The 23,426-nt window shown below is 39.4% G+C and overlaps 1 protein-coding gene across 23 annotated transcripts in view; it reads right to left on the bottom strand.

Moving 5' to 3' along the window:
- The window catches only part of LOC144615101 (uncharacterized), a 237,109-nt gene that overhangs the window by 134,563 nt on the left and 79,120 nt on the right, over positions 1–23,426 (bottom strand). For 20 of the 23 annotated variants that reach the window (XR_014136528.1, XR_014136533.1, XR_013553524.2 and 17 more), the window contains one exon: positions 18,073–18,138. Coding sequence is in view for 4 of the 23 variants with exons in the window: in XM_081792211.1 (XP_081648337.1) it covers positions 18,073–18,120 (48 nt within the window). In the remaining 19 variants the exon portion in view is untranslated. Of the gene's footprint in view, positions 1–477; positions 1,168–10,256; positions 10,327–10,378; positions 12,332–18,072; positions 18,139–23,426 lie in introns of those variants that run through there. The other 3 variants (XR_014136538.1, XR_014136540.1, XR_014136542.1) reach the window with 3 other exon arrangements.

The following is a 23,426-nucleotide window of genomic DNA, read 5'->3' as shown; positions in this document are numbered from 1 at the left end:
GTTTATAGCAGCACTACAACAATAGCCAAAGCATGGAAGGAGCCCAAATGTCCATCGATGGATGAATGGATAAAGAAGATGTGGTATGTATAGACAATGGAGTCTTACTCGACAATCAAAAAGAATGAAATCTTGCCATTTGCAACTACGTGGATGGAACTGGAGGGTATTATGCTAAGTGAAATTAGTCAGAGAAAGATAAATATCATATGACTTCACTCATATGAGGACTTTAAGAGAGAAAACAGATCAACCTAAGGGAAGGGGAGCAAAAATAATATAAAAACAGGGAGGGGGACAAAACAGAAGAGACTCATAAGTATGGAGAACAAACGGAGGGTTACAGGAGGGGTTGTGGGAGGGGGGATGGGCTAAGTGGGGAAGGGGCATTAAGGCATCTACTCCTGAAATCATCGTGGCACTAGATGCTAACTAACTTGGATGTAAACTAAAAAAATAAATTAAATTTAAAAAACAAAAACGAAAAACAAACAAGCTGGTTCAGGAATCAAGGGTGAAAATGGCAATGGCTCTTCTCACTTAGTTACTTACTAGCTCACTCATAACATGTCCATTGCCCATTCCTGAAACCTCGAGCTCTGCTAGTTTGGAGGTCTTGCTTCCGAGCAGAATTCTTTCACCAGAATGATAATAATTCCACTGCACTGGAAGTTGTGACAACCATTTGGCCATTTGGAACCCTCATGCCACCGAACCAGCAGGCAGAGAAGGGAGTTACTGTCCTGGCTACTTGACCCTGGACACCGGGGACACTGGATTCTCCTTCACGGGGCGGGCAAAGTCTGGAAACCAGGTTTCACCCAGGGCCTCTTGGGACTTCCATGTCCAGTAAGAAGAAATTGCAGGAAAACTCAAGCAACAACCTCAACGCAGAACCACTGACAATTCAGAAAGTTTGGCGATGAAGGTTTGGGTCATCCCACTGGGTAAAACATCCTAACCTGCTCAGTTCCGGTAAAGGAAAAACACACACTGACTGGTGGAAGAAGAAAGTTACAGGACTGTGGCAGCTGGTGCCTTTCTTACTTGTGTGTACATATTAACTAATTTCTTACCTCCTCTCCTTTCCCTTAATTTGATACAAGGCCTGCTGGTGATGGTTAGCTTGCCAATTTTGTGTTTTGGTAACAGAGTATTCAGATAGATCTGTGATGGAATTGAAAGAATAATTAACAGCAGCTGGAAATGCATAGTATCACTGTTGGGACTTTGTGGGTCCCTGCTCTGGGGAAAAAGTGAAAAACTCTTGGTACAAAAAGATAACTGTGGCTCATTAGGAAGATGTATGGAGTTGTTTCGGATGTTGTAAACAAGTTCAAAAATATATGCAAGGTGCATATAAATTGTATCAATGAGTAAATGTACTTTCTCAGCTTCAAGCCCATTCTTCTAAACTCTGTTGGGGGGGGGGGGGGGGCAGGGCACCTGGGTGGCTCAGTTGGTTGAGCATCTGACTCTTGATCCCGGCTCATGATCTCATGGTTTGTGAGTTTGAGCCCTGCATCAGGCTCTGTACTGACAGTGTGGAGCCTGTTTGGGATTCTCTCTCTTCCTTTCTCTCTGCCCCTCCCCTTCTCACTCACACGTTCTCTCTCTCGAAATAAATAAATAAACTTAAAAAAATTGTTTTAAATCTGTTGGGACTCTGCAGACCACATTTATATCTTGCCCACTGGCTCCACATTAGGGTCTGCCAATCAGGGCACAGGAGGGTGACCAAAGGTTGAAGGAAGAAGAAGGGACACACTCCTGTCATCGTCACGCAGGCGATGTCCCCTGACTCTGCTTGTAGCGGTTTGTTCCAACAGCAGCAGTCCATTCACAGACCCAAGCTCATCTTGTCCCTTCAGAGATCCCAGCACCGGTCAGCACCTCGTCTTTGGAGATGTGGTTCCAGCCCGCTGGCGCCTTCTATGAGCTCAGAGACACTGGTATGGTCAAGCAGCCTGTCTTCCTCAAGGCCTCCTCAGTTCTTAGGGTCCCATCTGCTAGTACGTAAGTTCTCACGATATCACCCACGTCCCTTTGTTCCCCCAGCCCAAGATGCGGTAACTGCTTCTTGATGTGGCTGCCTCTGTGAAAACAGCGTCCACCCCTCTGAATTTTCATCTCACTGATACTAGTTAGCAGTCGTTGTGTCAATTCTCTGTTAAAATAACTGGTGTGGCTTCTGTTTCCTGACTGTCCCCTGACTGATCTTGTGGACAAAACGACTTTGGACTTGGGGGAGATGAGAAATCCTGGGTGCACAGTGCACGAGCTATATAACTCGGTAAAGTCATCAGTCCAAGTGTTAGTTCCCTTATGTATAAAAATGAGATCATAGTGTTGCTAAAGCTGTGACAATTGAATGATAAAATTCAGGCGGAACAGGTTTATTCATGAAAACCACAGTGCAGATGTACAGAAACAAAACAACAATTTGATTATAGAAGTTAGCTTAGCTCTAAAACACCGATTTCCATTGATGGTGGAAATAACCTTGCCGGCCGACATGACTGCTTCTGAGTCAATCCCATCACTCTTCCCTTTTCAAGGATTCTTGCCTTCTGTCTTCTTCCGAGGTCTGTCTGGTTGGCTCCCGGACTGTTGTGAAGCTTAGGCAAAATAGGGCACCAGGCCAGCGCATCACATCCTGTCCTCACGGGCTCCTTGGGGGCCTTTCGTCTGCCTTGTTTTCGGTGTTATTCTGTCCTTGGTCCTCGCTGTGGAATTCTGGCTAGTTTGCTCCATCTGGATGACTCTCAGCCAATTGGGCCACCTGTCCCCCCAGTGACCCCAGACACACACATGCCGGCCGACACCCCAATTCAGGACCCTCTCAGTCTCGGCTCTGCTCCCTGGGGTCTCCCATGCTCACCAGGCCCTCTGCAACCTGGCCTGGGGCTCTGGACAGTCAGATGGCTTGAACCCACTGCCTCCTCATCCCCTCACATCCCAGAGGCGTCTGGGCCTCCCTCCCCAGGTCCTCTTCCTGGACGGATCTCCAGACGCCGTGGCTTTGTAGAAAGCCATGCTCTTTCTAAGAGAAAGGATTTGTTTTCACTGCAAACCAAGCTGTATTATTTGAATTTTCTGCCACAAGTGGATTGTTTCCATTTTATTTTTAAAATGGCACAGAGATAATCTGGGCAATAGATCGTGACTCATTTTTGCGTTCTTACAATATTTTCTTCTGAAACTGAGTAAACGCTTGACTGATGTGGAGAGGGGCACACTAAAAACTTTCCACAGCATGTGCAGATCCTAAAGCGTCTGGTGACACGTCCCGTGTCCCATTCTGTAGTGACTCATCTCAGCCGCTGGCCCACACAAAGCCAGGCAGCCTCAGCACCAGGAAGGACAGGCACCCAGTTTGGGAAAAGCAGAGCAATTCTCTGCTTCAGTAATTGTGGCTTTCAGTCACACAAGGAATATTGCAGGTTTATGCTAGATGAGGCTTGCTTCCAATTTATTATACATTATTCTACAAAGCATTACTCATTATTCCACATTTGTGTGAAAGATAATGTCGTTAGTAGGCAAGAAGCAGAATGTGGCTAGGGAGTTTACCAAAAAGAATGGATTCAAAACCATGCTTACTGATTATGATCCTTATTGGAGCAGGGACAGAAAAAGAACTGGTTATGTATTAGCAAAAATCAAATTGTGATTTAAAGGCAGTAATTTAGTTAACCGAATGTATGCCTGTGATTAAAATGCAATATTGCTGTGATTATAATGCAATCAGCAAATTATTAAGCTGCAATCAAAATGTAAACAAGTCCTACGTGTCTGCCAGAAGTCTCCTCAGCTCATTATTTTTAACTCAATCTGTAAACTAGTTTTTAGTAAATAGACCCTTTCATATTTCTCTGCTGTCACATTCCATTTTTTTCTTTTAATTTGTTAACTGAAAGAAAATATCAGAGGGATGTTCTCAAAGAATGTAGTATATCTTTCCAAGTATAATTTTTAAAAGTATACAGATCAGGGCTTATCAGTATTATTGTACAAAATTCAATTTGTTTAAAAAAAAACTAAACATCTTGCTTGTCTGCTTATGACACAAAAAAAGTCAGCAACATGTTAATGAATGATAAGCTTCACACTATTTTTATGATTGGTGAATTAGTTTACAAATTAAGTTAAAAGCTCACAGTACCTTGAGTATATAAATGTACTCAATGCCAGCCGTGGATTTGATCACACTTTGAAAATATTTTAATGCAGGTAATTATTAGATGTTAAAATTATAAAATTTTCAAAATGTAACAAAACAGTGCATTTTATTTAAATCATACATGTTGACCTCACCCCCCAGCTTTCTGTGGTTGGCCCACATTCTTTAAAATATTTGACTGATTTTCTGAACCTAAACCACACAAGAAAGAAAGAAACCACCTCTCAAATATTTCATCCGTCATATCCCAGTACCTGCCCCTAAGAGAAAACCTAAAATATTTTTCACCAACAATCTCCTAATTTTTACTTGAATTTAACATTATAGTGCCTACTGTTTACTATGAACCATCGTCTCCAGACTTCTTTGGATTCCTATAACATAATCTTCAACGAAGCTTTGTCTTTCATCGGAAAACTCTTGCTAGAAATTCTGACTGTACCTCTAATGTTGCAAGATAGGTGGGCTGGGCTGTCTTCAGGTTGAGACACAAAAGGCTATTTCATGTAAGCAAAATAGAGTGCCTCAGAATTGTTTTCTTAGACTAGGGTGGGTCCCAGTGGCAATTACCGAGTTTGAGGCTTTGCTTTCAGACAGCCTGCATTGTCTGTCTCTGGGACTGGAACAGCCCGGAGGCATCTTAAAACTGACCTGGTTGTTAAAAGGAATTTTAATTTTTCCTTTCTATGTCTTCTGCTTTAAAATAACAAGCAACAAAGTTAAAACAAACAAAAAAAGTAAAATATAATCTTTTCTGACTAATTTTTAAACACTCAAAAGTTAAATATAAAATCAGTGTATAAATATTTTTAGGCATTTTTCTTTTTTCTTTTTCCATGCAAAAAATTTTATGAATCTGCTTTTTCCATATGCTTGCCTTTTAACTTACAATAAAATTCTGTGGTTTACTTATTCATTCTATAATTACTAAATATTTGAGTTGTTTTTAGTTGTTATTAACACATTATACAACTAGCTATCTTCATACAAATATTCCCACCTTTGAAATAAGTAAATAAAATGAATTGTGCAATCCATAAAACCAAAAAAAAAAAAAATTTTAATCACAACACTAAAGAGAGAACTCATTGAATTTTAAGAACACACTACATACACACAAGGAATATGTTCTGGGCAATGTTCTAAGTGACTTACACATATTAACTTTTAATCCTGCAAACAATGTCATAGAAGCGAGATCGTTTGTCATCATTACAGTGGTTACAGTTTATAGATAAGGAAACTGAAGCACAGAAAAGTAAAGCAACTTGCTCAAGGTCACACAGATAATACACGAAAGAGCTAATATTCCAACCCAGGCTGACTGGAGTCAGAGCACATTCTCACAACCATTACACTACACTGCCTCTCTAATGAGTGTAAAAATAGAGGATCCAAAAGTAAGAAAGACCGGATTGAGATAGTGGACTGAAAACAAAATGATAGGAGACACACACACACACACACACACACACACACACACAAGAAGGAAGGAAAGAAGGAAGAGAAGTAGAGAGAGAGAGGTAGGGAAGGTGGGAGAAAAAGGAAAAGGAAGGAAGGCAGAATCGCAAAATCTATGACATCGTTAGAAAGCAAGAAATAGGCAGCAGTGGAAGAGAACATGTGAGGAATTCCTGGACAATGAGGCCATCACAGTGGTTGGGTCGGCAGACCTGCTGAGAGCACCTCAACACACACACACACACACACACACACACACACACACACACACCACAGGAGGCGTCAGCAGTTGGCCTAGTCTAGAGCTTTAACCCCGGAACATGTCCTATGAAGAGAGTGAACTAACTCCCTTTGGATGGTTCCATGTAGGGAGTAAATACCTGAGAAATAAGGAAGCATTGAACCATCATAACAACCATAAAAGAGAAAGAAAGAAAAAAGAAGCCTCTATACAGAATGGGAACCACCCAGCCAGGTAAAGATGGCTTTACCTGGTCCTTTGGGTTCCCTGTCCTGCCTGACTGTGCCATGCCCATGACCTTAACAAACATGAGCCTGTCATCCACACAGCTCTCCCACCTTACTGACCTGCCTGGAGTCAGCTCTCTCACTCAAGGGAAAAGCCAGTGGGAAAATGGACCTAAAAATTGCAGAAAAACTCACACCAGCAACTTGCAGGAGGAGGGAGAGAATCACCAGATGGAACAATTGATCCTTAAAAGTCTAAAGTGATTCAAGACAGAAAGTAACTTAGAAAAAAAATTAATTAGGAGCGCCTGGATGGCTCAGTTGGTTGAACTTCCAACTTTGGCTAGGTCAGGATCTTGCAGTGGTGAGATCGAGCCCTTGCGCCAGACCCCGTGCTGGGTGTGGAGCCTGCTTAAGATTCTCTCTCTCCTCTCCTTCTTCTTTTGCCCCTCCCCTCACTCACTCCCTCCCTCAAAAAAATTAAATTAAATTAAAAAAAGAAGAAGAATATCTCTCCCAGCTAAAGAGAGGCATCAGACCTTGAGTTTACGTGCCTAGTCCAATATGAAATGGGAAAGCATTCAAAGACCATGACCTATATGCATCCTGATGAAATAAAAGAACCCAAAAGACAAATAAAATACCTAACAGCTACCATTATGATGGAAGATGGGGGAACAAGGATCAGATGGCATCTGGCAATTAGATTGCTACTAGCAATTGGTAATTAGATTGCTTTAAATAATGAACATTATCTTCAAAGTTCTGAGGGAAAAATGCCAAGTTTCTCCACTGGAAAGGTACAATGTTTCCTTTTCCACATTCTATTAAAAGCCAGTCACTACATCCGGCCCACTTCCCCTGGAGAAAGAACTATCAATGAATGCACGGACAAATGTTAAAAGTAACCACAGTAAAGATAAATATTTTGACAGAGATGCATTGAGACTACACAAATATTCTGTTTCTTCTGAAAGGTTCAGGCTAGGATTCCAGCTCTGCTTAAAGTACAGCCATCATGTACTGGCTCGGCATGTGCCTACACCAAGATGACAGCACACATTCTCCTCTCTTCTTCATACCTATGATCAGAGGCCCCTCCACAGCCCTATATAAACTAACACACACTGCCCTGAATCCTCTGACTACTTTCACTTTTCTTTTTAGAACTAGCTGACCCTCTATTGTAATTACCTATTGTAACCACCACAATGTAAATTCCATGAGAAAGGGATTTTTGTTTATGTCTTTCATTGCTTTATAGAGTGCCGACACAGAATCTGAAAATTGTTTGCTGAATGGAAAACTAAATATTAATATTATTTGGAACCAAAGGACTCTAACATTGTAATTTATATTTACATTAAATAATATTTCTTGTCTTTTTGAAATTCACCTATTATTCAGTCAACATTTAATTGAATACCTACTATATGCAGGAGTTTCATAGAGGGAGAAGTAAAAAATCGTGATGGATAAAACAACACTTTCTTTTTCTTATTATTGTTTATAAATGCACAGATCTCCACAATGTTATTTGAGATAAAGGTCATAATGGACAAATTACCAAATGCTATTGGCATTATTGCAAGAAACTGTTAAAACTAATAGATAAATAAGGATAAAACATCACAGGATAAAAAGTCAATATACAGAAATCTGTTGCATTTCTATACACTAATAACAAGCTATCAGAAAGAGAAATTAAGAAAACTTTCATTTATAATTGCATGAAAAAGAATAAAATACTTAGAAATATATTTAACAAAAGTGAAAGACCTATACCCTGACAACTGTAAGACACTGCTGAAAGAAATTAAAGAAGACATAAATAGATGCACAGATATTCATGCTCATGGACTGGAAGAATTCATATTTTTTAAATGTCCATATGCCCAAAGCATTTTACAGATTCAATGCAATTCCTACCAAAATGCCAATGGCATTGTTCATAGACATAGAACAAACATCCCTAAAATTTGTGTGGAACCAAAAGATCTTGAATAGCCAAAGCAAACCTGAAAAAGAAAAACAAAGCTGGAGATATTAAACTGTCTGATTTCAAACTATACTGCAAGTCTACAGTAATCAAAACAGTATGGTATTGGTACAAAAATAGATATATAGATCAATTGAACAGCAGTCAGAAATAAACTCACACAGGCATGGGTCAATTAACTTATGACAAAAGAAATATACAAAAGAAAGAATATACAATGGAGAAGAGACAGACTTTTCAATAATGATGTTGAGAACAGTGGACAGCCACATTCAAAAGAATAAAAATCAGGGGAGCCTGGGTGGCTCAGTTGGTTAAGCGTCCGACTTCAGCTCAGGTCATGATCTCGTGGTCTGTGGGTTCGAGCCCCACGTCAGGCTCTGTGCTGACCGCTCAGAGCCCGGAGCCTGTTTCAGATTCTGTGTCTCCCTCTTTCTCTGCCCCTCCCCTGCTCATGCTCTCTCTCTCTCTGTCTCAAAAATAAATGAATGTTAAAAAAAAAAAAAAAAGAGTAAAAATCAGATCAGTATCTTACACCACACACAAAAAATTAACTCAAAGTGGATTAAAGACTTGCATATAAGACCTGAAACCATAAAACTTCTGGAAGAAAACATAGGATCTAATCTTCTTGACACTGATCTTGGTAATGAGTTTTTGGATTTGACTTCAAACACAAAAGCAACAAAAGCAAAAATAAAGTGGGACTACATCAAAATAAAGTTTCCAGCAAAGGAAACAATCAACAATATAGAAGGTCAACCTTTTGAATGGAGGAAAGTATTTGCAAATCATATATCTGATCCTTAATTTCCCAAATATGTAAAGAACTTACACAACTCAATAGCAAAAAAATCCAATTAAAAAACAGGCAGATGATCTGAATAGACATGTTGGCAGATGGCCAACGAGTACATGAAAAAATGCTCAACATCATTTTTGATGTTTTGATGTTTCTCATCAGATTTGATGAGAAATCATTGATTTGATGCAAATCAAAACCTCAATGAGATCTCACCACACACTTCTTAGAATGGTTATGATGAAAAAAAGAAGAAATAACAAGTGTTGGTGAGAATGTGGAGAAAAGGGAATTCTTGTATACCATTACTGGGAATGTAAATTGGGTGCAGCGACTATAGAAAACGGTGTGGAGGTTCCTCAAAAAATTAAAAATAGAACTACCACATCATCCAGCAATTTCACTTCTGGTTATTCATCCAAAGAAAATGAAAACATTAATTTGAAATATATATGTGGCCCTATGTTCATTGTAGCATTATTTTCCGTAGTTGTTTCAGTTGGAAACAACCTAAATGCTCACCAAAGGATGAATGGATAAAGACGATGTCACACACGCATGCACACACTACAATATTATTCAGCCATAAAAAAGAATGAAATCTTGTCATTTGTAACCCTACTGACGGACCTTGAGGGCATTATGCTAAGTGCAAGAAGTCAGACAGGGAAAGAAATACTGTATGATCTCTCTTATATGTGGAATCTAAACAACAACAACAAACCAAGCTCACAGATACACAGAACATATTGGTGGTTGCCAGAGGTGGGGGTGGGAGAAATAGGTAAAGGGAGCCAAAAGTTACAAACTTTCATTAGTAACATATATTAGTCACGGGGAGGAAATGTAAAGCATGGTGACTATTATTATTTTTTTTTTGAGAGAGAGATAGAGAGAGAAAGAATCCCAAGCAGGCTCTGCACAAACAGCGTGGAGCCTGATGTGGGGCCCGAACTCACAAACCTCGAGATCATGACCTGAGCTGAAATCAAGAGTCTGACGCTTAACCAACTGAGCCACTCAGGCACCCCGGCATGGTGACTATTCTTAATAACACTGTATTGCATATATGAAAGTTGGTAAGAGGGTATATCTTAAATGTCCTTGTCACAAGAAAAAAAATCTTTTGTAAGTATGTATGGTGACGGATCTTAACTAAACTTATCGGGGTCATCATTTCACAATATATACAAATATTGCATCATTATGTTATACACTTGAAACTAATATACTGTTACACGTCAATTATACCTCAATAAAAGTTTTTCGAATTTTCTTTACTAGAAAAATATTGTGTCAAAAAAATAGCAAGCCCAGAAATAGGTGGAAGAAGGAAGAGAAAAAAAATTTTATGTTTAGTACCTTTAATGACACTCTCATGCTGTTTACCTGTGCTCTCATTGTGCACCGGACCTTGTCAAAGATAAACAAAGCCAGGCATTAGTTAAAACGTTATGGACCGATTTTAATCAGTAATAACTACTGCAATATGGAAAAGAGCCCAGCATGAACAGCATTCAACTTAGATTCTCTGGAAGGTGACTGCACAATTTAAAGGGAATGTGAGTACCTCGGGAGGGAGTGGGGGCGGTGGGCGGGAGCTCGGTGGAGACAGAGAAAGGAATCCCTAAAAGCAGAAAGGGGGTTGGTCCGTGTGACTAGGCCATTTGAGCTGGCTAACTCACGCTTATCCTTACCAAAGTCAGCTTCCTAGACTCTCACAAAGACCGGGAGGGCGCGGTCCTATCTTCAGGTGTTGGTTGGAACAGTAAATTCTTTTGACAGCCTGGACCTTTTCCACGAGGGAGGGGAACATAATGGGGATGGAGGGATTGCCTTGAGGATGCTGCCTTGAGCTGTTAGAAACTATGCTGGTGTTTGCTCGGGTCTCTTAGTAGGGGCTGGGTGGGGACACAATCATTTGTACTTAAGAGTCTGCTTTCAAATTGTAATGTTTTCAAACTATGCATGTGATATGAAGAGTATCAACTATCTTTGGCTGAATATTTTTTTTTAGTGTCTTAAACCTGGTTCCTGGCAAACTAAAACTAATTAACGCTTACTCCTTTCAGTTTCTGTATTTTGATTCTTTAAAATATCAACTTCAATATTGTATTGCTCTATGGTGCAGAAAATAAGCTACTTTAAACATATACTTATATACTTAAGACTTAACACATAGTATGTAATGTCTGATTCTGAATTAAGAAGGTTTTCTCTAAATTCAGCGGTGGAGAAAATTAGCTTCATAAAAATGATTTAGAACTAGATGGAAATGTTTTATTTCCGTGTTTCAAGAAAGAAAATTAATGAGTCTCTGGGATCATTAAACTCTAAATAAAAAGTTCCTCTGCCGAAACATTATTTTTTTTAAAAGAGTGAAAACATCTTTCGAGCCAATAATATGCTATGTAGGTTTGGAAAAAATGACTCATTTGGGGAGTGTGAATGTGACTAAAATATTTAGTGAGCTTCCTTCACTACCTAATATGGACCAGTTCAGACAAGCCTGCATGTTTGCTCAAGTAGATAAGCAGTAGGGAATCTAAACTGTAGCATTTGCAAAATCTCCTTTATTACTAAGTGGTTCCTATGGGATATCTTTCATTCGTTCATGCATTTATTCACTTCACAAAAATCTGAGAGTTGGATCCATCAAAGACAAGGCCTGCCAGCCTGGTGGGAAAGTTAGTCACATCAAGGACCCCACAGTTCAGTCCTGGAGTGAGTGGGGACAGCCAGACACAATCCATGCAGTCCAAAGAAATTTCAAGATAAGTGCTCTCTTAGCTTAGGTTTCTCCAGGACCCAACTCTGAAACAAGGGAAGGTATGTGATTTGGGAGTTGATTCCAGGAAAACACACCCGGAAAGTGGGTATGTTATAATGTTGTGTCTCCCCTGGGATTCCTGGAAGTAAGTGCTGTGGGGACACTGCATGTGGTCCTGGAGTTGGGAAGTCCCCAGCTTATCCCATGGTGACGGCTGGGGACAGCAAATTGGTAGGGTCCCAGCGGTGTGCTCCATGGACTTTACATAGGTTTCTCACTCTAGGTGAGTACAAGACCCTCCGAATATTTCTTACGTGTCCCTTGGTCTCCTCAGAGAAAAACGTCTTACCATTCCTAGCCACTTCGTCTTTCGGTACTATCCCTTCCAATTCTGGTTTAGAAGAAGATGAAAAGCTTGAAGACAGTCTTCAATGATCAGTTTTTGCCTCGAATTTTATTTAATCCAATGATTGCTCCGCTAGACATACGGGGATGCTGTCAGGAGCACAAAGGCAGCCTCTGCTTGGGACAGTTGGAGAAGACTTCTTAAAAGGTGAGGCTTAAAACGGATGAGGAGTTTGCAATGTAGGGACGGGAGTAAAGCCATTCCCAGGACAGGAAAGAATGCGTGCAAGGCTCCAGGGTGCCCTAGAAAGAAGAAAATGTGCTTTGTGCCTGGAGTGCTGGGTATAAAGGATGTTAGAAAAGAGGTCTCAGGTTGGACAGAGCCAGACAGCACATTGGAGGATTAGGAAGGACAGCTGCCAAAAACAAATGCTTTCCTCCAAACGTGCTAGTAACACTAAAGATTTCCATAACCCAAAGTCAAGTACAATGACATAATAGAAAGGAAGACAGAGCAAGTTGGGGGGAGTGGGGTAACATAGCCAATCCTTCATTTATCCATAATGGAAATAATAAATACTAACTAAGTAATAATAGAAATAACGAGCAACGAGGAAGAATTTAAAATGGCAACAAAATATGGGATGTACAAGTAAGACAATTAGATGTTACTAAACAGGCTAAAAATGATTGTATCTAGGAGTGGGGCCCAGAATGAGATTAAGAGGCAGTAAGTGGATGAAGAATCATTTGACTTCTAAAATATGGATATGAACATGTGTTAGGTCCATAAAAGTAAGGATAATTTTATTACAACTTCACAGTTCAGTACCTAAATGAGTGTAGTTAATCAAGAAACATTATTTGCACGATCCTCTGTAAGATGTGTTCCATTGTTAGCGACTCTCCTGCCAAGAGAACCATTGAATGTTCTGACTGGGGAGCTCTGAAAAACTTTCTTACTTCCTATAAATTTATTAGAATTATGGTCAGTAAAGTCTTATTGCCTGTTAGTGTGTTAAAAGTTGGTTCCATTATCGGTTTAAATAATTTTCCATAAATGCAGTCACTTTGAAGATCAAAAGTCTGCATTAAGATAACAACAAAAAAAATTTCATCATGTTCTCCCTAGAATTCAGAATCTCTTTAAAGCTGTGTTAAATATTAATAGAATTCAAATTTACGAGGTTGAACGCTGAAACTTTGAGGGAGAGAGGCCACTGGAGTATTTTCTTGCTTTTTGGTTTTTACACTGGGAAAACCCAAATGTGAAAGTGTTTTCTGCTAAACAATCATTGGCCAACATCCATTATGTAAAACTGGTTTTCTAACTGCGTAATTTTATTACGCATAGATGAATGATACTAACTCTTTCCCTAGATCCCCTCAAGAGAACCTTTGACTGTCAGGCGACCATCTACAACACCAGACAGGCTTAGCAGAAAGATAACATGAGCCTATGATTCCCTGCTTCAGTTTTGTCAAGAACGTGTCTTTTGACAAATGTGTGGGTGTGCGCCCATGCACGCGGGTCTTTCCTATAACAATAAAGACTGGGAAATAATTGGCGTTTTAAAGTCCTTGTAAAATGGTAGATGCAAACAAAAGACAACTTTTTCCTCCAAGTTCCTGTCAGTGGCATTGTGTCTGTCACTTACTGGACCTTGGCAACTTGATATGCAAAGTGTGTGTACATCCTGGGCTGTCATAAATAATAAATAGCCCATCAATACATTGTTGCAGAGTGTTTATTGCCTTAGATTTAGATGACCACACTAATCACTTACAAAAGAGAATAGTTGCTGAAACTGTTTTTTTTTTTCCCTGTGGTGTTGGTGGATTTCTATCATAAAAACCTTGATGAACTTTGGTGCATATTTTTATAATGGCTGACCAGAGTTGGTTAAAGCCACATACTGTGGCCATGAGATAATGCAAAGCTAAGTGACCCATATAGAAACGAATTGAGTTCCATACTGTGGCATTGGCCTCATGTGCTAACTAAACACATGACTTAACCTCACTGAACAGCTAGGTCAAAAAACATAGATCATGTTACAAACTCTGGTAGATTAAGAACCCCAAGTGATACATTCTCCCACTACACCTGAATGTCATCATGAAGGGAAAAGAATGAACAAAAAGGATGAGATGAAGGGGTATATTTTGCAATGAAACTAACTGACAATTGAGGCAAGGAAGAGATTTATCAACAATTTCACATCATGAAAATGTGTGTTATAAGAGTTAAGTTTGTCAACTCCTTTTGAGGACTGTTTGTTGGGCAGCACTTTGAAATCCACTCCAGGAATATTGTGTAATAATTTTATAATGGGTACAAGTTACTCTTCACTTAATTTTTTAAATGTCAGCTATCCCTCCCAAAAGTAGACAATTCTTTTGACTCCGTGTGATTTAGTAATATGACATCTGTCGTGGTTTTGAAAATTAACAAACTGCCTGATTTTCCTTAGTCCTGAAATTTGTAACCTTGCCACAAGGTGGCAGTAGGTCTATCTACTACTTCAAGTAATTAACTACCGTCCTTTCTTGAGATCCAATTTCGACCAAGAATTTTGTACAAATTCTTGTTGGTATGTAAATCCAGTGTATAAGTCTACTAATGTTACCAAACATGACAGATACGGAGAGTACAAAAGGCATTTTTATGGTCATGCGCCCCAGGGAGATTTGTGTCTGTCTGTTCTCAGCTGTGCTGGGCCCCCAAGGATGGTCTGACACCAATAACTCTTCAAAGGCATTTCTGATGGGGACAAAGAATAATATAGAAGTCTTTCTGAAATGGGTATAATTTGGTACTCACCTTAATAATCATAAGTTGATCATTCTGAGCAATAAATTACTTACTACATTCTATTCCTAGGTTTTTTGTCTTGACATCAACCCCCTCCAAGGACATGCATTATTCTGTGACTCCTCAGCCTGACCTGCATCCCAGAGATTTCCTCAGAGGGAAAATCTAGTCCATCACATTTGGCATAGTTACTCCTTCAAGAATTGTGGATTGAGGTAAAAATGTTCACTTGTGGAGGGGAGCAGAAAGATAGGGTAGGAAGGACTGTGCAGTAACAAAAATATAAATGTTACAGGGGCGCCTGGGTGGCTAACTTGCTTGAGCGACTGACCCACAATTTTGGCTCAGGTCATGATTCCAGGGTCGTGGGATCAAGCCCCGAGTCAGGCTCTGCACTGAGTATGCAGCCTGCTTAAGATTCCCTCTCTTGGGGCACCTGGGGGGCTCCGTCGGTTAAGCTTCCGACTGCAGCTCAGGTCACGATCTCGCAGTTCATGAGTTCAAGCCTCGCGTCTGGCTCTGTGCTGACAGCTCAGAGCCTGGAGCCTGCTTCAGATTCTGTGCCTCCCTCTCTCTCTGCCCCTCCCCTGCTTATGCTCTGTCTCTGTCTCTGTCTCTGTCTCTCTCTCTCTGTGTGTCAAAAATAAATAAACATTAAAAAAAAAAAAAAGATTCTCTTTCTCTCTCTCTCTCTCATCCTCTGACCTGCTCATGCTCTCTCCCTCTCAAAATAAATAAATAAATAAATAAATAAATAAATAAATAAATAAATAAATATTATAGTCCAATAAGAGTGGAAGCAAGCAATTGCTGACTTCTTCTGCATGCCAGATTGTGTGCTAAATGCTTACTGTGTGTTTGTATGTTGCCTTGCTGGGTAAGCCTCAGGCTCCTTACCTCTATGTGAGGATACTGTTACCTGCCTCCTGGGGACATTATATCAACGAGGTGGCTCATATAGACTCAGCAATAGACGCCAAGAGGTTGACTAACTTCATTCAAGTCACAATTCTAGTGAAAATGACAGAACTGGACTTTAAACACAGGCACACCCATTGCAAAGCCTGTGCGTTCAATTTTCTTGCAACACTGTCTTTGGTTTGTATTAAGAAAACACTTTTTGACTTGTTTTCATCATCAAAATATTACTTTTTCTTGATTCATCTGTTGTGTCCCTTTTAGTGAATTTTCTCCAATTAAGTGTTTCTTAACTTTCTGAGGTCACAAATCATTTGAACAGCTGATAGAAGTTCTGCACTATTTCCACCCCCAGAACAAATGTCAAGACAATCTTGCACATAACTTCAGGAAGGTTATATGCCCCCAAAATTCTTTCATGAAACCTGTTACTTAAATATCTTATTTTTAAAATCATTTTCCAGTGTTCAGTTGGTGCCTGTTACACTAAATGTGTGTGTTCCCTCCACAATGTATATAGTGAATCCTTAACCCCAAGTATGGTTGTATTTATAGATGGAACCTCTAAGAAAGTAATGAAGGATAAATGAGGTCATAAGGGCAGGGGCCCAGATCTGATAGGATTAGTGTTTTTGTAAGAAGAGATATCAGAAAGCTTGACATGCTCTCTCCCTCCCTCTCTCTCTCTCTCTCTCTCTCTCTGCATGCAAGCACCAAGAGAAGGCCGTGTGAGGACATGAAGGCAGCCATCTGAACACCAGGTGGAAAATCCTCACCAAAAACCAAGTTGGCCAGAACATTCATTAGACTTCTAAAATTGTGAGAAAACAAATTTTTGTTGTTGAAGCTACCCAGCCAGTTGGTATTTTGCTATGAAAGCCCAAGGTAACTACAAGGGCACCCCCCATAAGAAGTGTATCAAACCCACAACTATTCAAAAACTTTCACGGATGTTCATGTTTACATCTTAAGTTTTAAATTTTAATTTTTTAATAAATGCTCACTTATAGAAAATTGAAATATACAGAAAAACAAAACTAAATTAGCAATTAGTTTTTTCTTTCTACAGATTAAAGGTAACTACTATTAAAATTTTAGTATGCTTTCTAAAATACAGTTTTGATTATGATACATATATAATTCCATATATTTTTTAGTGAACACTAGACAGAAACATTTCTCCATTTGATTAAAATAGCTGAATTAAATTTCTTCAAACATAAACATTTCTAAATTTAGCTTATTTTTAATTTTTGACATAAATTTTTAAATATATTTGATGTTATGAGTCACAGTATGAGATCATTATGCTTTTTTAAGGCTTTTTTGATACATTCGGACAAATCACTTTTCTAAATAAGAAAATAAGTTATTTATTTTTATGAGCAATTTATGCATGTGAAATATATGTATGTATATGTGTGTGTATATATATGTGTGTGTGTATAAATATTTGTGTGTATATGTATATATTATGTATATATAATACATATATATGTATTACATATATATATGCAGCTTTTGCTTTGCATGATTCCAATATGCATGAATTTCAGTTACCATGACCTAGTTAAATAATACCAGTTCAACACAATTCAAATTTTGGTTGCAATGGTTATATAGTAAAGCATTTATCCTGCCTAAAGAGAGGTCTGATCTTTGCCCCCAGCCCCTGGGAGATAACCTCTATGTTGCTGGAGTTTCTAGAGCAATAGGAGTCTTTTGTCATTCATGGTGGACCCCTCAAACAACACTGACAGTTTATGCTAAAATGGTGATGAATGGTGGATGCATTGGACCACTTGGTATCAGCCCAGACTCTGGGAAAGTGGTCAGGATTAGAGATTGAATTCAACCGTTGGGCAATCAATCAATCAATCAATCATGCCCATTTGTCTAAATCCCAATAAAAACTGTGGACACTGAACTTTAGGCAAGTTTCTCTGGTTGGCAATACTCCATGTGTCACATAATGATGCCAATAGGGTAACACATCCTGAGGTCAATGGAAGCTTTACATTTGGAATCTTTCCAAAGATGTTTGCTATATAATAATATATAATAATTAACCAGTTCTCTACAGATAAACATATGTATATATGTGGTTCTCAGAATAGTTTTGAAACATAGTAAAACTATGCATTTGTATGTGCTTTTCAGTTTTCAAAGTGTTCTTACGTTCATTTCATTTATTGCTCAAAATACTTCTGAGGCTTAGCTGCTTCTGATGGCAAATCATCGTTCTTTTATCATAGATGATTCTGAAAATTCTAGATAGACCAACAGACAAATAAATCAACAGAGTGCTCACCGAATCATGGAGTCTTTCCCTGGGAAACGATCCTACAGACCATGCCATTGACAGTTCATTTTAAGCCTGAAAGATAAAGAAAGTTATCTCACATCAAATATTCTTCCACAACACCAAGCTACTATTCACATATCTGTAGAATAGGTTTTTAAAGTAAAATGACCTAAAGAAAAGACTATTTTCCTCCTGACACCCATTATAAAAGTGAGAACCCATTCCAATGGAGACTTATTCTCAACCACAATGGCGGTGAAGAGACCTAGGGATTTTGGCTGTGCGCACTAGCTCTACATCATAGGTAGTTACACAAACAGGGGAGTTTGGTGAGTAAAATCATCGGTTTGGGGCAGAGCTGGACCCAGGTTTCCCTCTTAGTCATCTGCTTACCAATTGGTTCCTTAGCTGGTTATCTGACCACTCAGCCCCACTTTCTTCATCTACATAATGGGGTGTATAAAAGTAGCAATTATCTTAAGAGGATGTTGAGAGGACTAAAATGAAATCATCTCCATAAAGTATCTGACACAGTGCCAATGATATAGCAAGAGCTCAGTAAATGTTAGTTATATACGTTGGCACCAATTGTTTTCCTAACTTCCGGATCTCTGAAACCTTTCACTCGAACTCAAATTACAGAGTTTCCACATAAGCCATTCTACATTTTTGCTTCTTCTGGAAAATGACCCTCTTCCTTTGAGTACTCACAAAATTTGGTCAAATCGATTAGTGCCAGATTTAAAGCTATAGGGTTCTCAACACCTAATGAGCATAAGTATAAGCTGAGAAATGTAGATATTAATGCAGATACTTGGGGCCCCCTATACAGAGATTACAATTCAATTTGTTTGAGGTACAGCCTAAATATCATTATTTTTTACAGTTTTTTAGGTGATTCTAATGTATAGGCAGAAGTATGAAACCAATACTCTAATTTATTACAAGTTCTATAATTTAAATTTTAAATTTAAGGCTTTATAGTTAAAATCTGACCTTTGCATAGGGAAATAAAATGCAGTCAACAGAAACTATCCCTAAGGAAACTCTGATGTTGGACTTACAATTAAAACTTTTTTTTCTAGGGGTGCGTGGGCGGCTTAGTTGACTTCTGCTTAGTTGACTTAGTTGATTCATGACTCACAGTTCATGAGTTCAAGCCCCACGTCAGGCTCTGTACTGACAGCTCAGAGCCTGGGGCCTGCTTCAGATTCTGTGTCTCCCTCTTTCTCTGCTCTTCCCCTGCTTTCTCTCTGACTCTCTCTCTCTCTCTCTCTCAAACATAAATAAACATTAAAAAAATTTAAAAAACAAAACCCTTTTTTTTTAGTTTATTTATTTTCAGAATGGGGGGAGGGGCAGAAAGAGACAGGTAGGGAGAATCCCAAGCAGCCTCCATTCTGCCAGTGGCAGATCCCAATGCAGGGCTTGAACTCATGAACTGTGAGATCATGACCTGAGCTGAAACCAAGAGTTGGGCGCTTAACTGACTGAGCCACCTAGGCACCCCATTACTAAAAGATTTTAAATCAAGCCCAATAGATATGTCAAAGAACTAAAGGATACAATTTTGAAAGAAACAGTTCATGACAGTGTTGCCCTACCAAATGGAGACTACCAGTAGAGAGAAATTGCAAAGAAAGGACCAAATAGAAATTCTGGAGTTGAAGAGTGTAACTTAAATGAAAACAAAACAAAACAAAACAAAACAAAACAAAACAAAACACAACACTAGACTTAACAGCAGATCTCAATGGCAGAAGAAAGAAAAGTTGAAGATAACTGTCTAAGGAAGGCAAAAAAAAAACTAAAGAAAAATGAAAAGCACCTCAGAGATCTGTGAACACCTGAAAACATGGCAACTTATACACAATGGAGTTCCTGAAGGAGAAGGGGAAGTGAAAGAGGCAAAAGGAACACTTGAAGGAAAAAACGGGCTGAAAACTTTCCAAATTCATAAAAACATCAATTATTTAAGAATTTCTGCCAACCCCAAATAGGATGGACTCAAAGATATTTTCACCTCAAAACATCAGAGCCAAACTGTCAAAAACAAAGACAGAAAGAGAATCCTGGAAACAGCAAGTGAAAAGAGATTCATTCTGTACAAGGGATCCTCAACAAGATTTATGGCTGACTTCTGATCAGAAGCTATGGAAGCCAGAGAGCAGTGGGACGACACATTCACAGTGCTGAAAGAAAACCGTCAAGAATTCTGTGTACAGCAAGATGATTCCTCAAGGTGTAGGAGAAATTAAGATATTCCCAGGCAAAGAAAAACAGCGAATTTATCTCTAGCAATTCCTGCACTACAAGAGATACTAAAGGGAGTCCTTCAGGTTGAAATGAAAGACATCAGCCAGTAACTCAAATCCATGCATATAAAGAAAGAGCACGAGTGCTGACCACAAAGGGGAACGTGACGGGCAATGTACGTGTATTTTTGCATGCAATTCTTTCCTACTTCTTTCGGCCCTAAAACATATTTACGGGGAGCCTGGGGGGGGGCGGGGTTCAGTTAAGTGTCCTACTCTTGATTTCAGCTCAGGTCATGATCTCCCATTTCGTGAGATCAGGCCCCACATCAGGTTCTGCATTGAGCATGGAGCTTGCTTAGGATTCTCTCTCTCCCACTCTCTCTGTCCCTCAAAATAAATAACCGCTCTCCCGCTCGCTCTCTCTCTCTCGAAATAAATAAACTAAAAACATTTATATTTCCATAAAGCAATAATTTTCAAATGTATTAATGGGCTTATAATGCATATATTTATAATTTCAATGTCGATGATTACACAGAGGAGGGGAGAGAAAAGAGTGCTATACCGGGGCAAAGTTTTCACATAGTATTGAAATTAATATTTTTAAATTGAGGACACTAATTGTAATTTCTAGGGCAACCACTAAGAAAATAACTTCTAAAAATGCAGTAAGAGAAATAAGTGATTTAAAATGGTACAACAGGAAATAGCTGTTTACCCTAAAAGAAGGTACTAGTGGACGAATAAGGGGAAAGAGATGTGACACGTAAAGAAAACATACAGAAAATGGCCAAAAGAAATCTTACCTTTCAGTAATTATGTTAACTGAAAATTGATTCACCACTCCAATTAAAAGGCAAAGATTGGCAAAATAGATTTAAAAAGCATTATTCAGCTATAAGCTGTTTGCAAAACACACAATTTAGTTTCAAAGAGACAAACTGGTTGAAAGTAAAGTTTAGGAAAAATATAGTGTGAGAACAGTAATCAAAAGAAATGTTGGGTGGCGCCTGGGTGGCTCCGTCGGTTGGGCGGCCGACTTCGGCTCAGGTCATGATCTCGCGGTCCATGAGTTCGAGCCCCGCGTCGGGCTCTGTGCTGACCGCTCAGAGCCTGGAGCCTGTTTCCGATTCTGTGTCTCCCTCTCTCTGACCCTCCCCTGTTCATGCTCTGTCTCTCTCTGTCTCAAAAATAAATAAACGTTAAAAAAAAAAAAAGAAATATTGGGTGGCTATACTAATACCACAGAAAATGGACTTAAGGCAAAAACTGTTACCAGAGATACAGGACGTTTTGTAATGATAAAAGGATAGACTATTCGGGAAGACATATAACTGCAGATAAGAAAGTAAAATACTAATGAATAGGTAATTTCATAGAGACAGAAGAGTTGCCAGAAGCTGAGAGGAAATAACGGGCATGTGGTATCGTTTTGTGGTTATAAAATATGTAAAATTAGAATATACTATGAATAAACTGCGCGAATATACTAAAAAATACTGAATCGCACACTTCAAAAGGGGGAACTCCGTGATACGTGAATTATGTCACAATAAACTTGTTATAAAAACCAAAAAGCAAAGGCATCTAACATGTTGCTGTAGTCCCATTGTTCTCTGTTCAGTAACTTAGGGAGCTTGGCATAGCAGAACTACAGTGCCAGCTTCATTGTCCTTAGTGACTCTATCCTTAAACCCCTGTAGAGATAAAGTGAGCTCCATTCACCTTTGCTAAATAATAGCTAATGGGCTAAAGAGTTGTCACATGTTTCAGCTGTTGACCAGACGTGGGAAAGCGAAACATGGAATTCTTAGGACCTTCCGTGGAGAAAAACATACTGAAGCAGTGATTGAAAGACCAGCTGTTTGCATGATATTACCTTGTAGCCTCCCTAAGTCACCTCTGACTGAGCAATTGGTCTACTTCCCAGTTATTTACTTGGGAGAAGAGGAGACTGAGGATCCACTGTGATTCTTCGATATTGCCAGACCGACCATTTCTAGTGGACGCTGTTCATGGCAGAAATCGAATCAACGGCATATTTTCAACCATGTGGCGAATAACCAGATGCAAAATACGACCCTATAAAAGGCATCACCTAAATGAAGCAGCATACTTGGAACTTACTTATCTTAATGAAAACTACCCTCTTGTGTATTTCTAAATTTCTTGAGACAGGTGGGAGTGTAGAACCCCTGGGTAAGAATATACATATCTACATATATGCTATATGTATGGGAGGCTCCCTTATGAAATGTGACCTTACTTACATTTCTAAATGCCTTCACCTGATTAATGCCAAAGTTGTTTAACTTTCATGTCATAGTACCTTGGCAGAGGTGAATTCATACTCAGAAAAAGCTCATGTGATACTTCTGTGATATGGAAATATCTTCCTTGTTATAGTAAGCATCGGCTGCATACTAAAGCCCGCTCAGCAGCTGGGATGATGTAGGGAGAACCATTCTGGTGTCTATAAGTTGTCCATGAAAATTGAGAGTCTGTGTGTCTTCAAGGTTTCTATTTTTTAGGAGCACTAAACACTCACTGGAATTTTATTTTTTTTAATGTGTATTTATTTTTAAGAGAGAGACAGAGGCTGAGTGGGAAAGGGGCAGAGAGAGAGGGAGACACAGAACCCAAAGCAGGCTCCAGGCTCTGAGCTGTCAGCACAGAGCCCAACACGGGGCTCAAACCCACGAACCAACTGTGAGATCATGACCTGAGCAGAAGTCGGATGGGGAACCAACTGGGCCACCCAGGCACCCCTAGAATTTTAAATAATAGAGGAACCAACCGACACAGTGGAAACAACGGTTGTATATTCCCTGATAATCTCATACTGGGATCGTTTTACATTGCTGCAGCACGTACAATAAAGCAATGGCTGATCAAAGTTTGGATATGAGGCGCCGCGTGTCGGGAAGTACAATCCCCTTGCGACAGCTTTATCAACATTCAATCTGCAGTGCGGCTATGACTGCAAAGAGCAATACTTAGGCAGCTCTCCCCTCCCAGCTTCCTGCACACGTTGCCCAAATGCACACCCTGGTGAGCTCACCAGATCACCTTATCTGAACCCTCCCCCTCTCTAACTCCTTC

Source organism: Panthera onca, chromosome F2, assembly GCF_046562875.1.
Source record: "Panthera onca isolate mPanOnc1 chromosome F2, mPanOnc1 haplotype 2, whole genome shotgun sequence".
In the NCBI taxonomy this organism is placed as follows: Eukaryota; Metazoa; Chordata; class Mammalia; order Carnivora; family Felidae; genus Panthera; species Panthera onca.
Note: the sequence above shows the minus strand (reverse complement) of the source record. Positions and strands in the feature narration are given on the sequence as shown.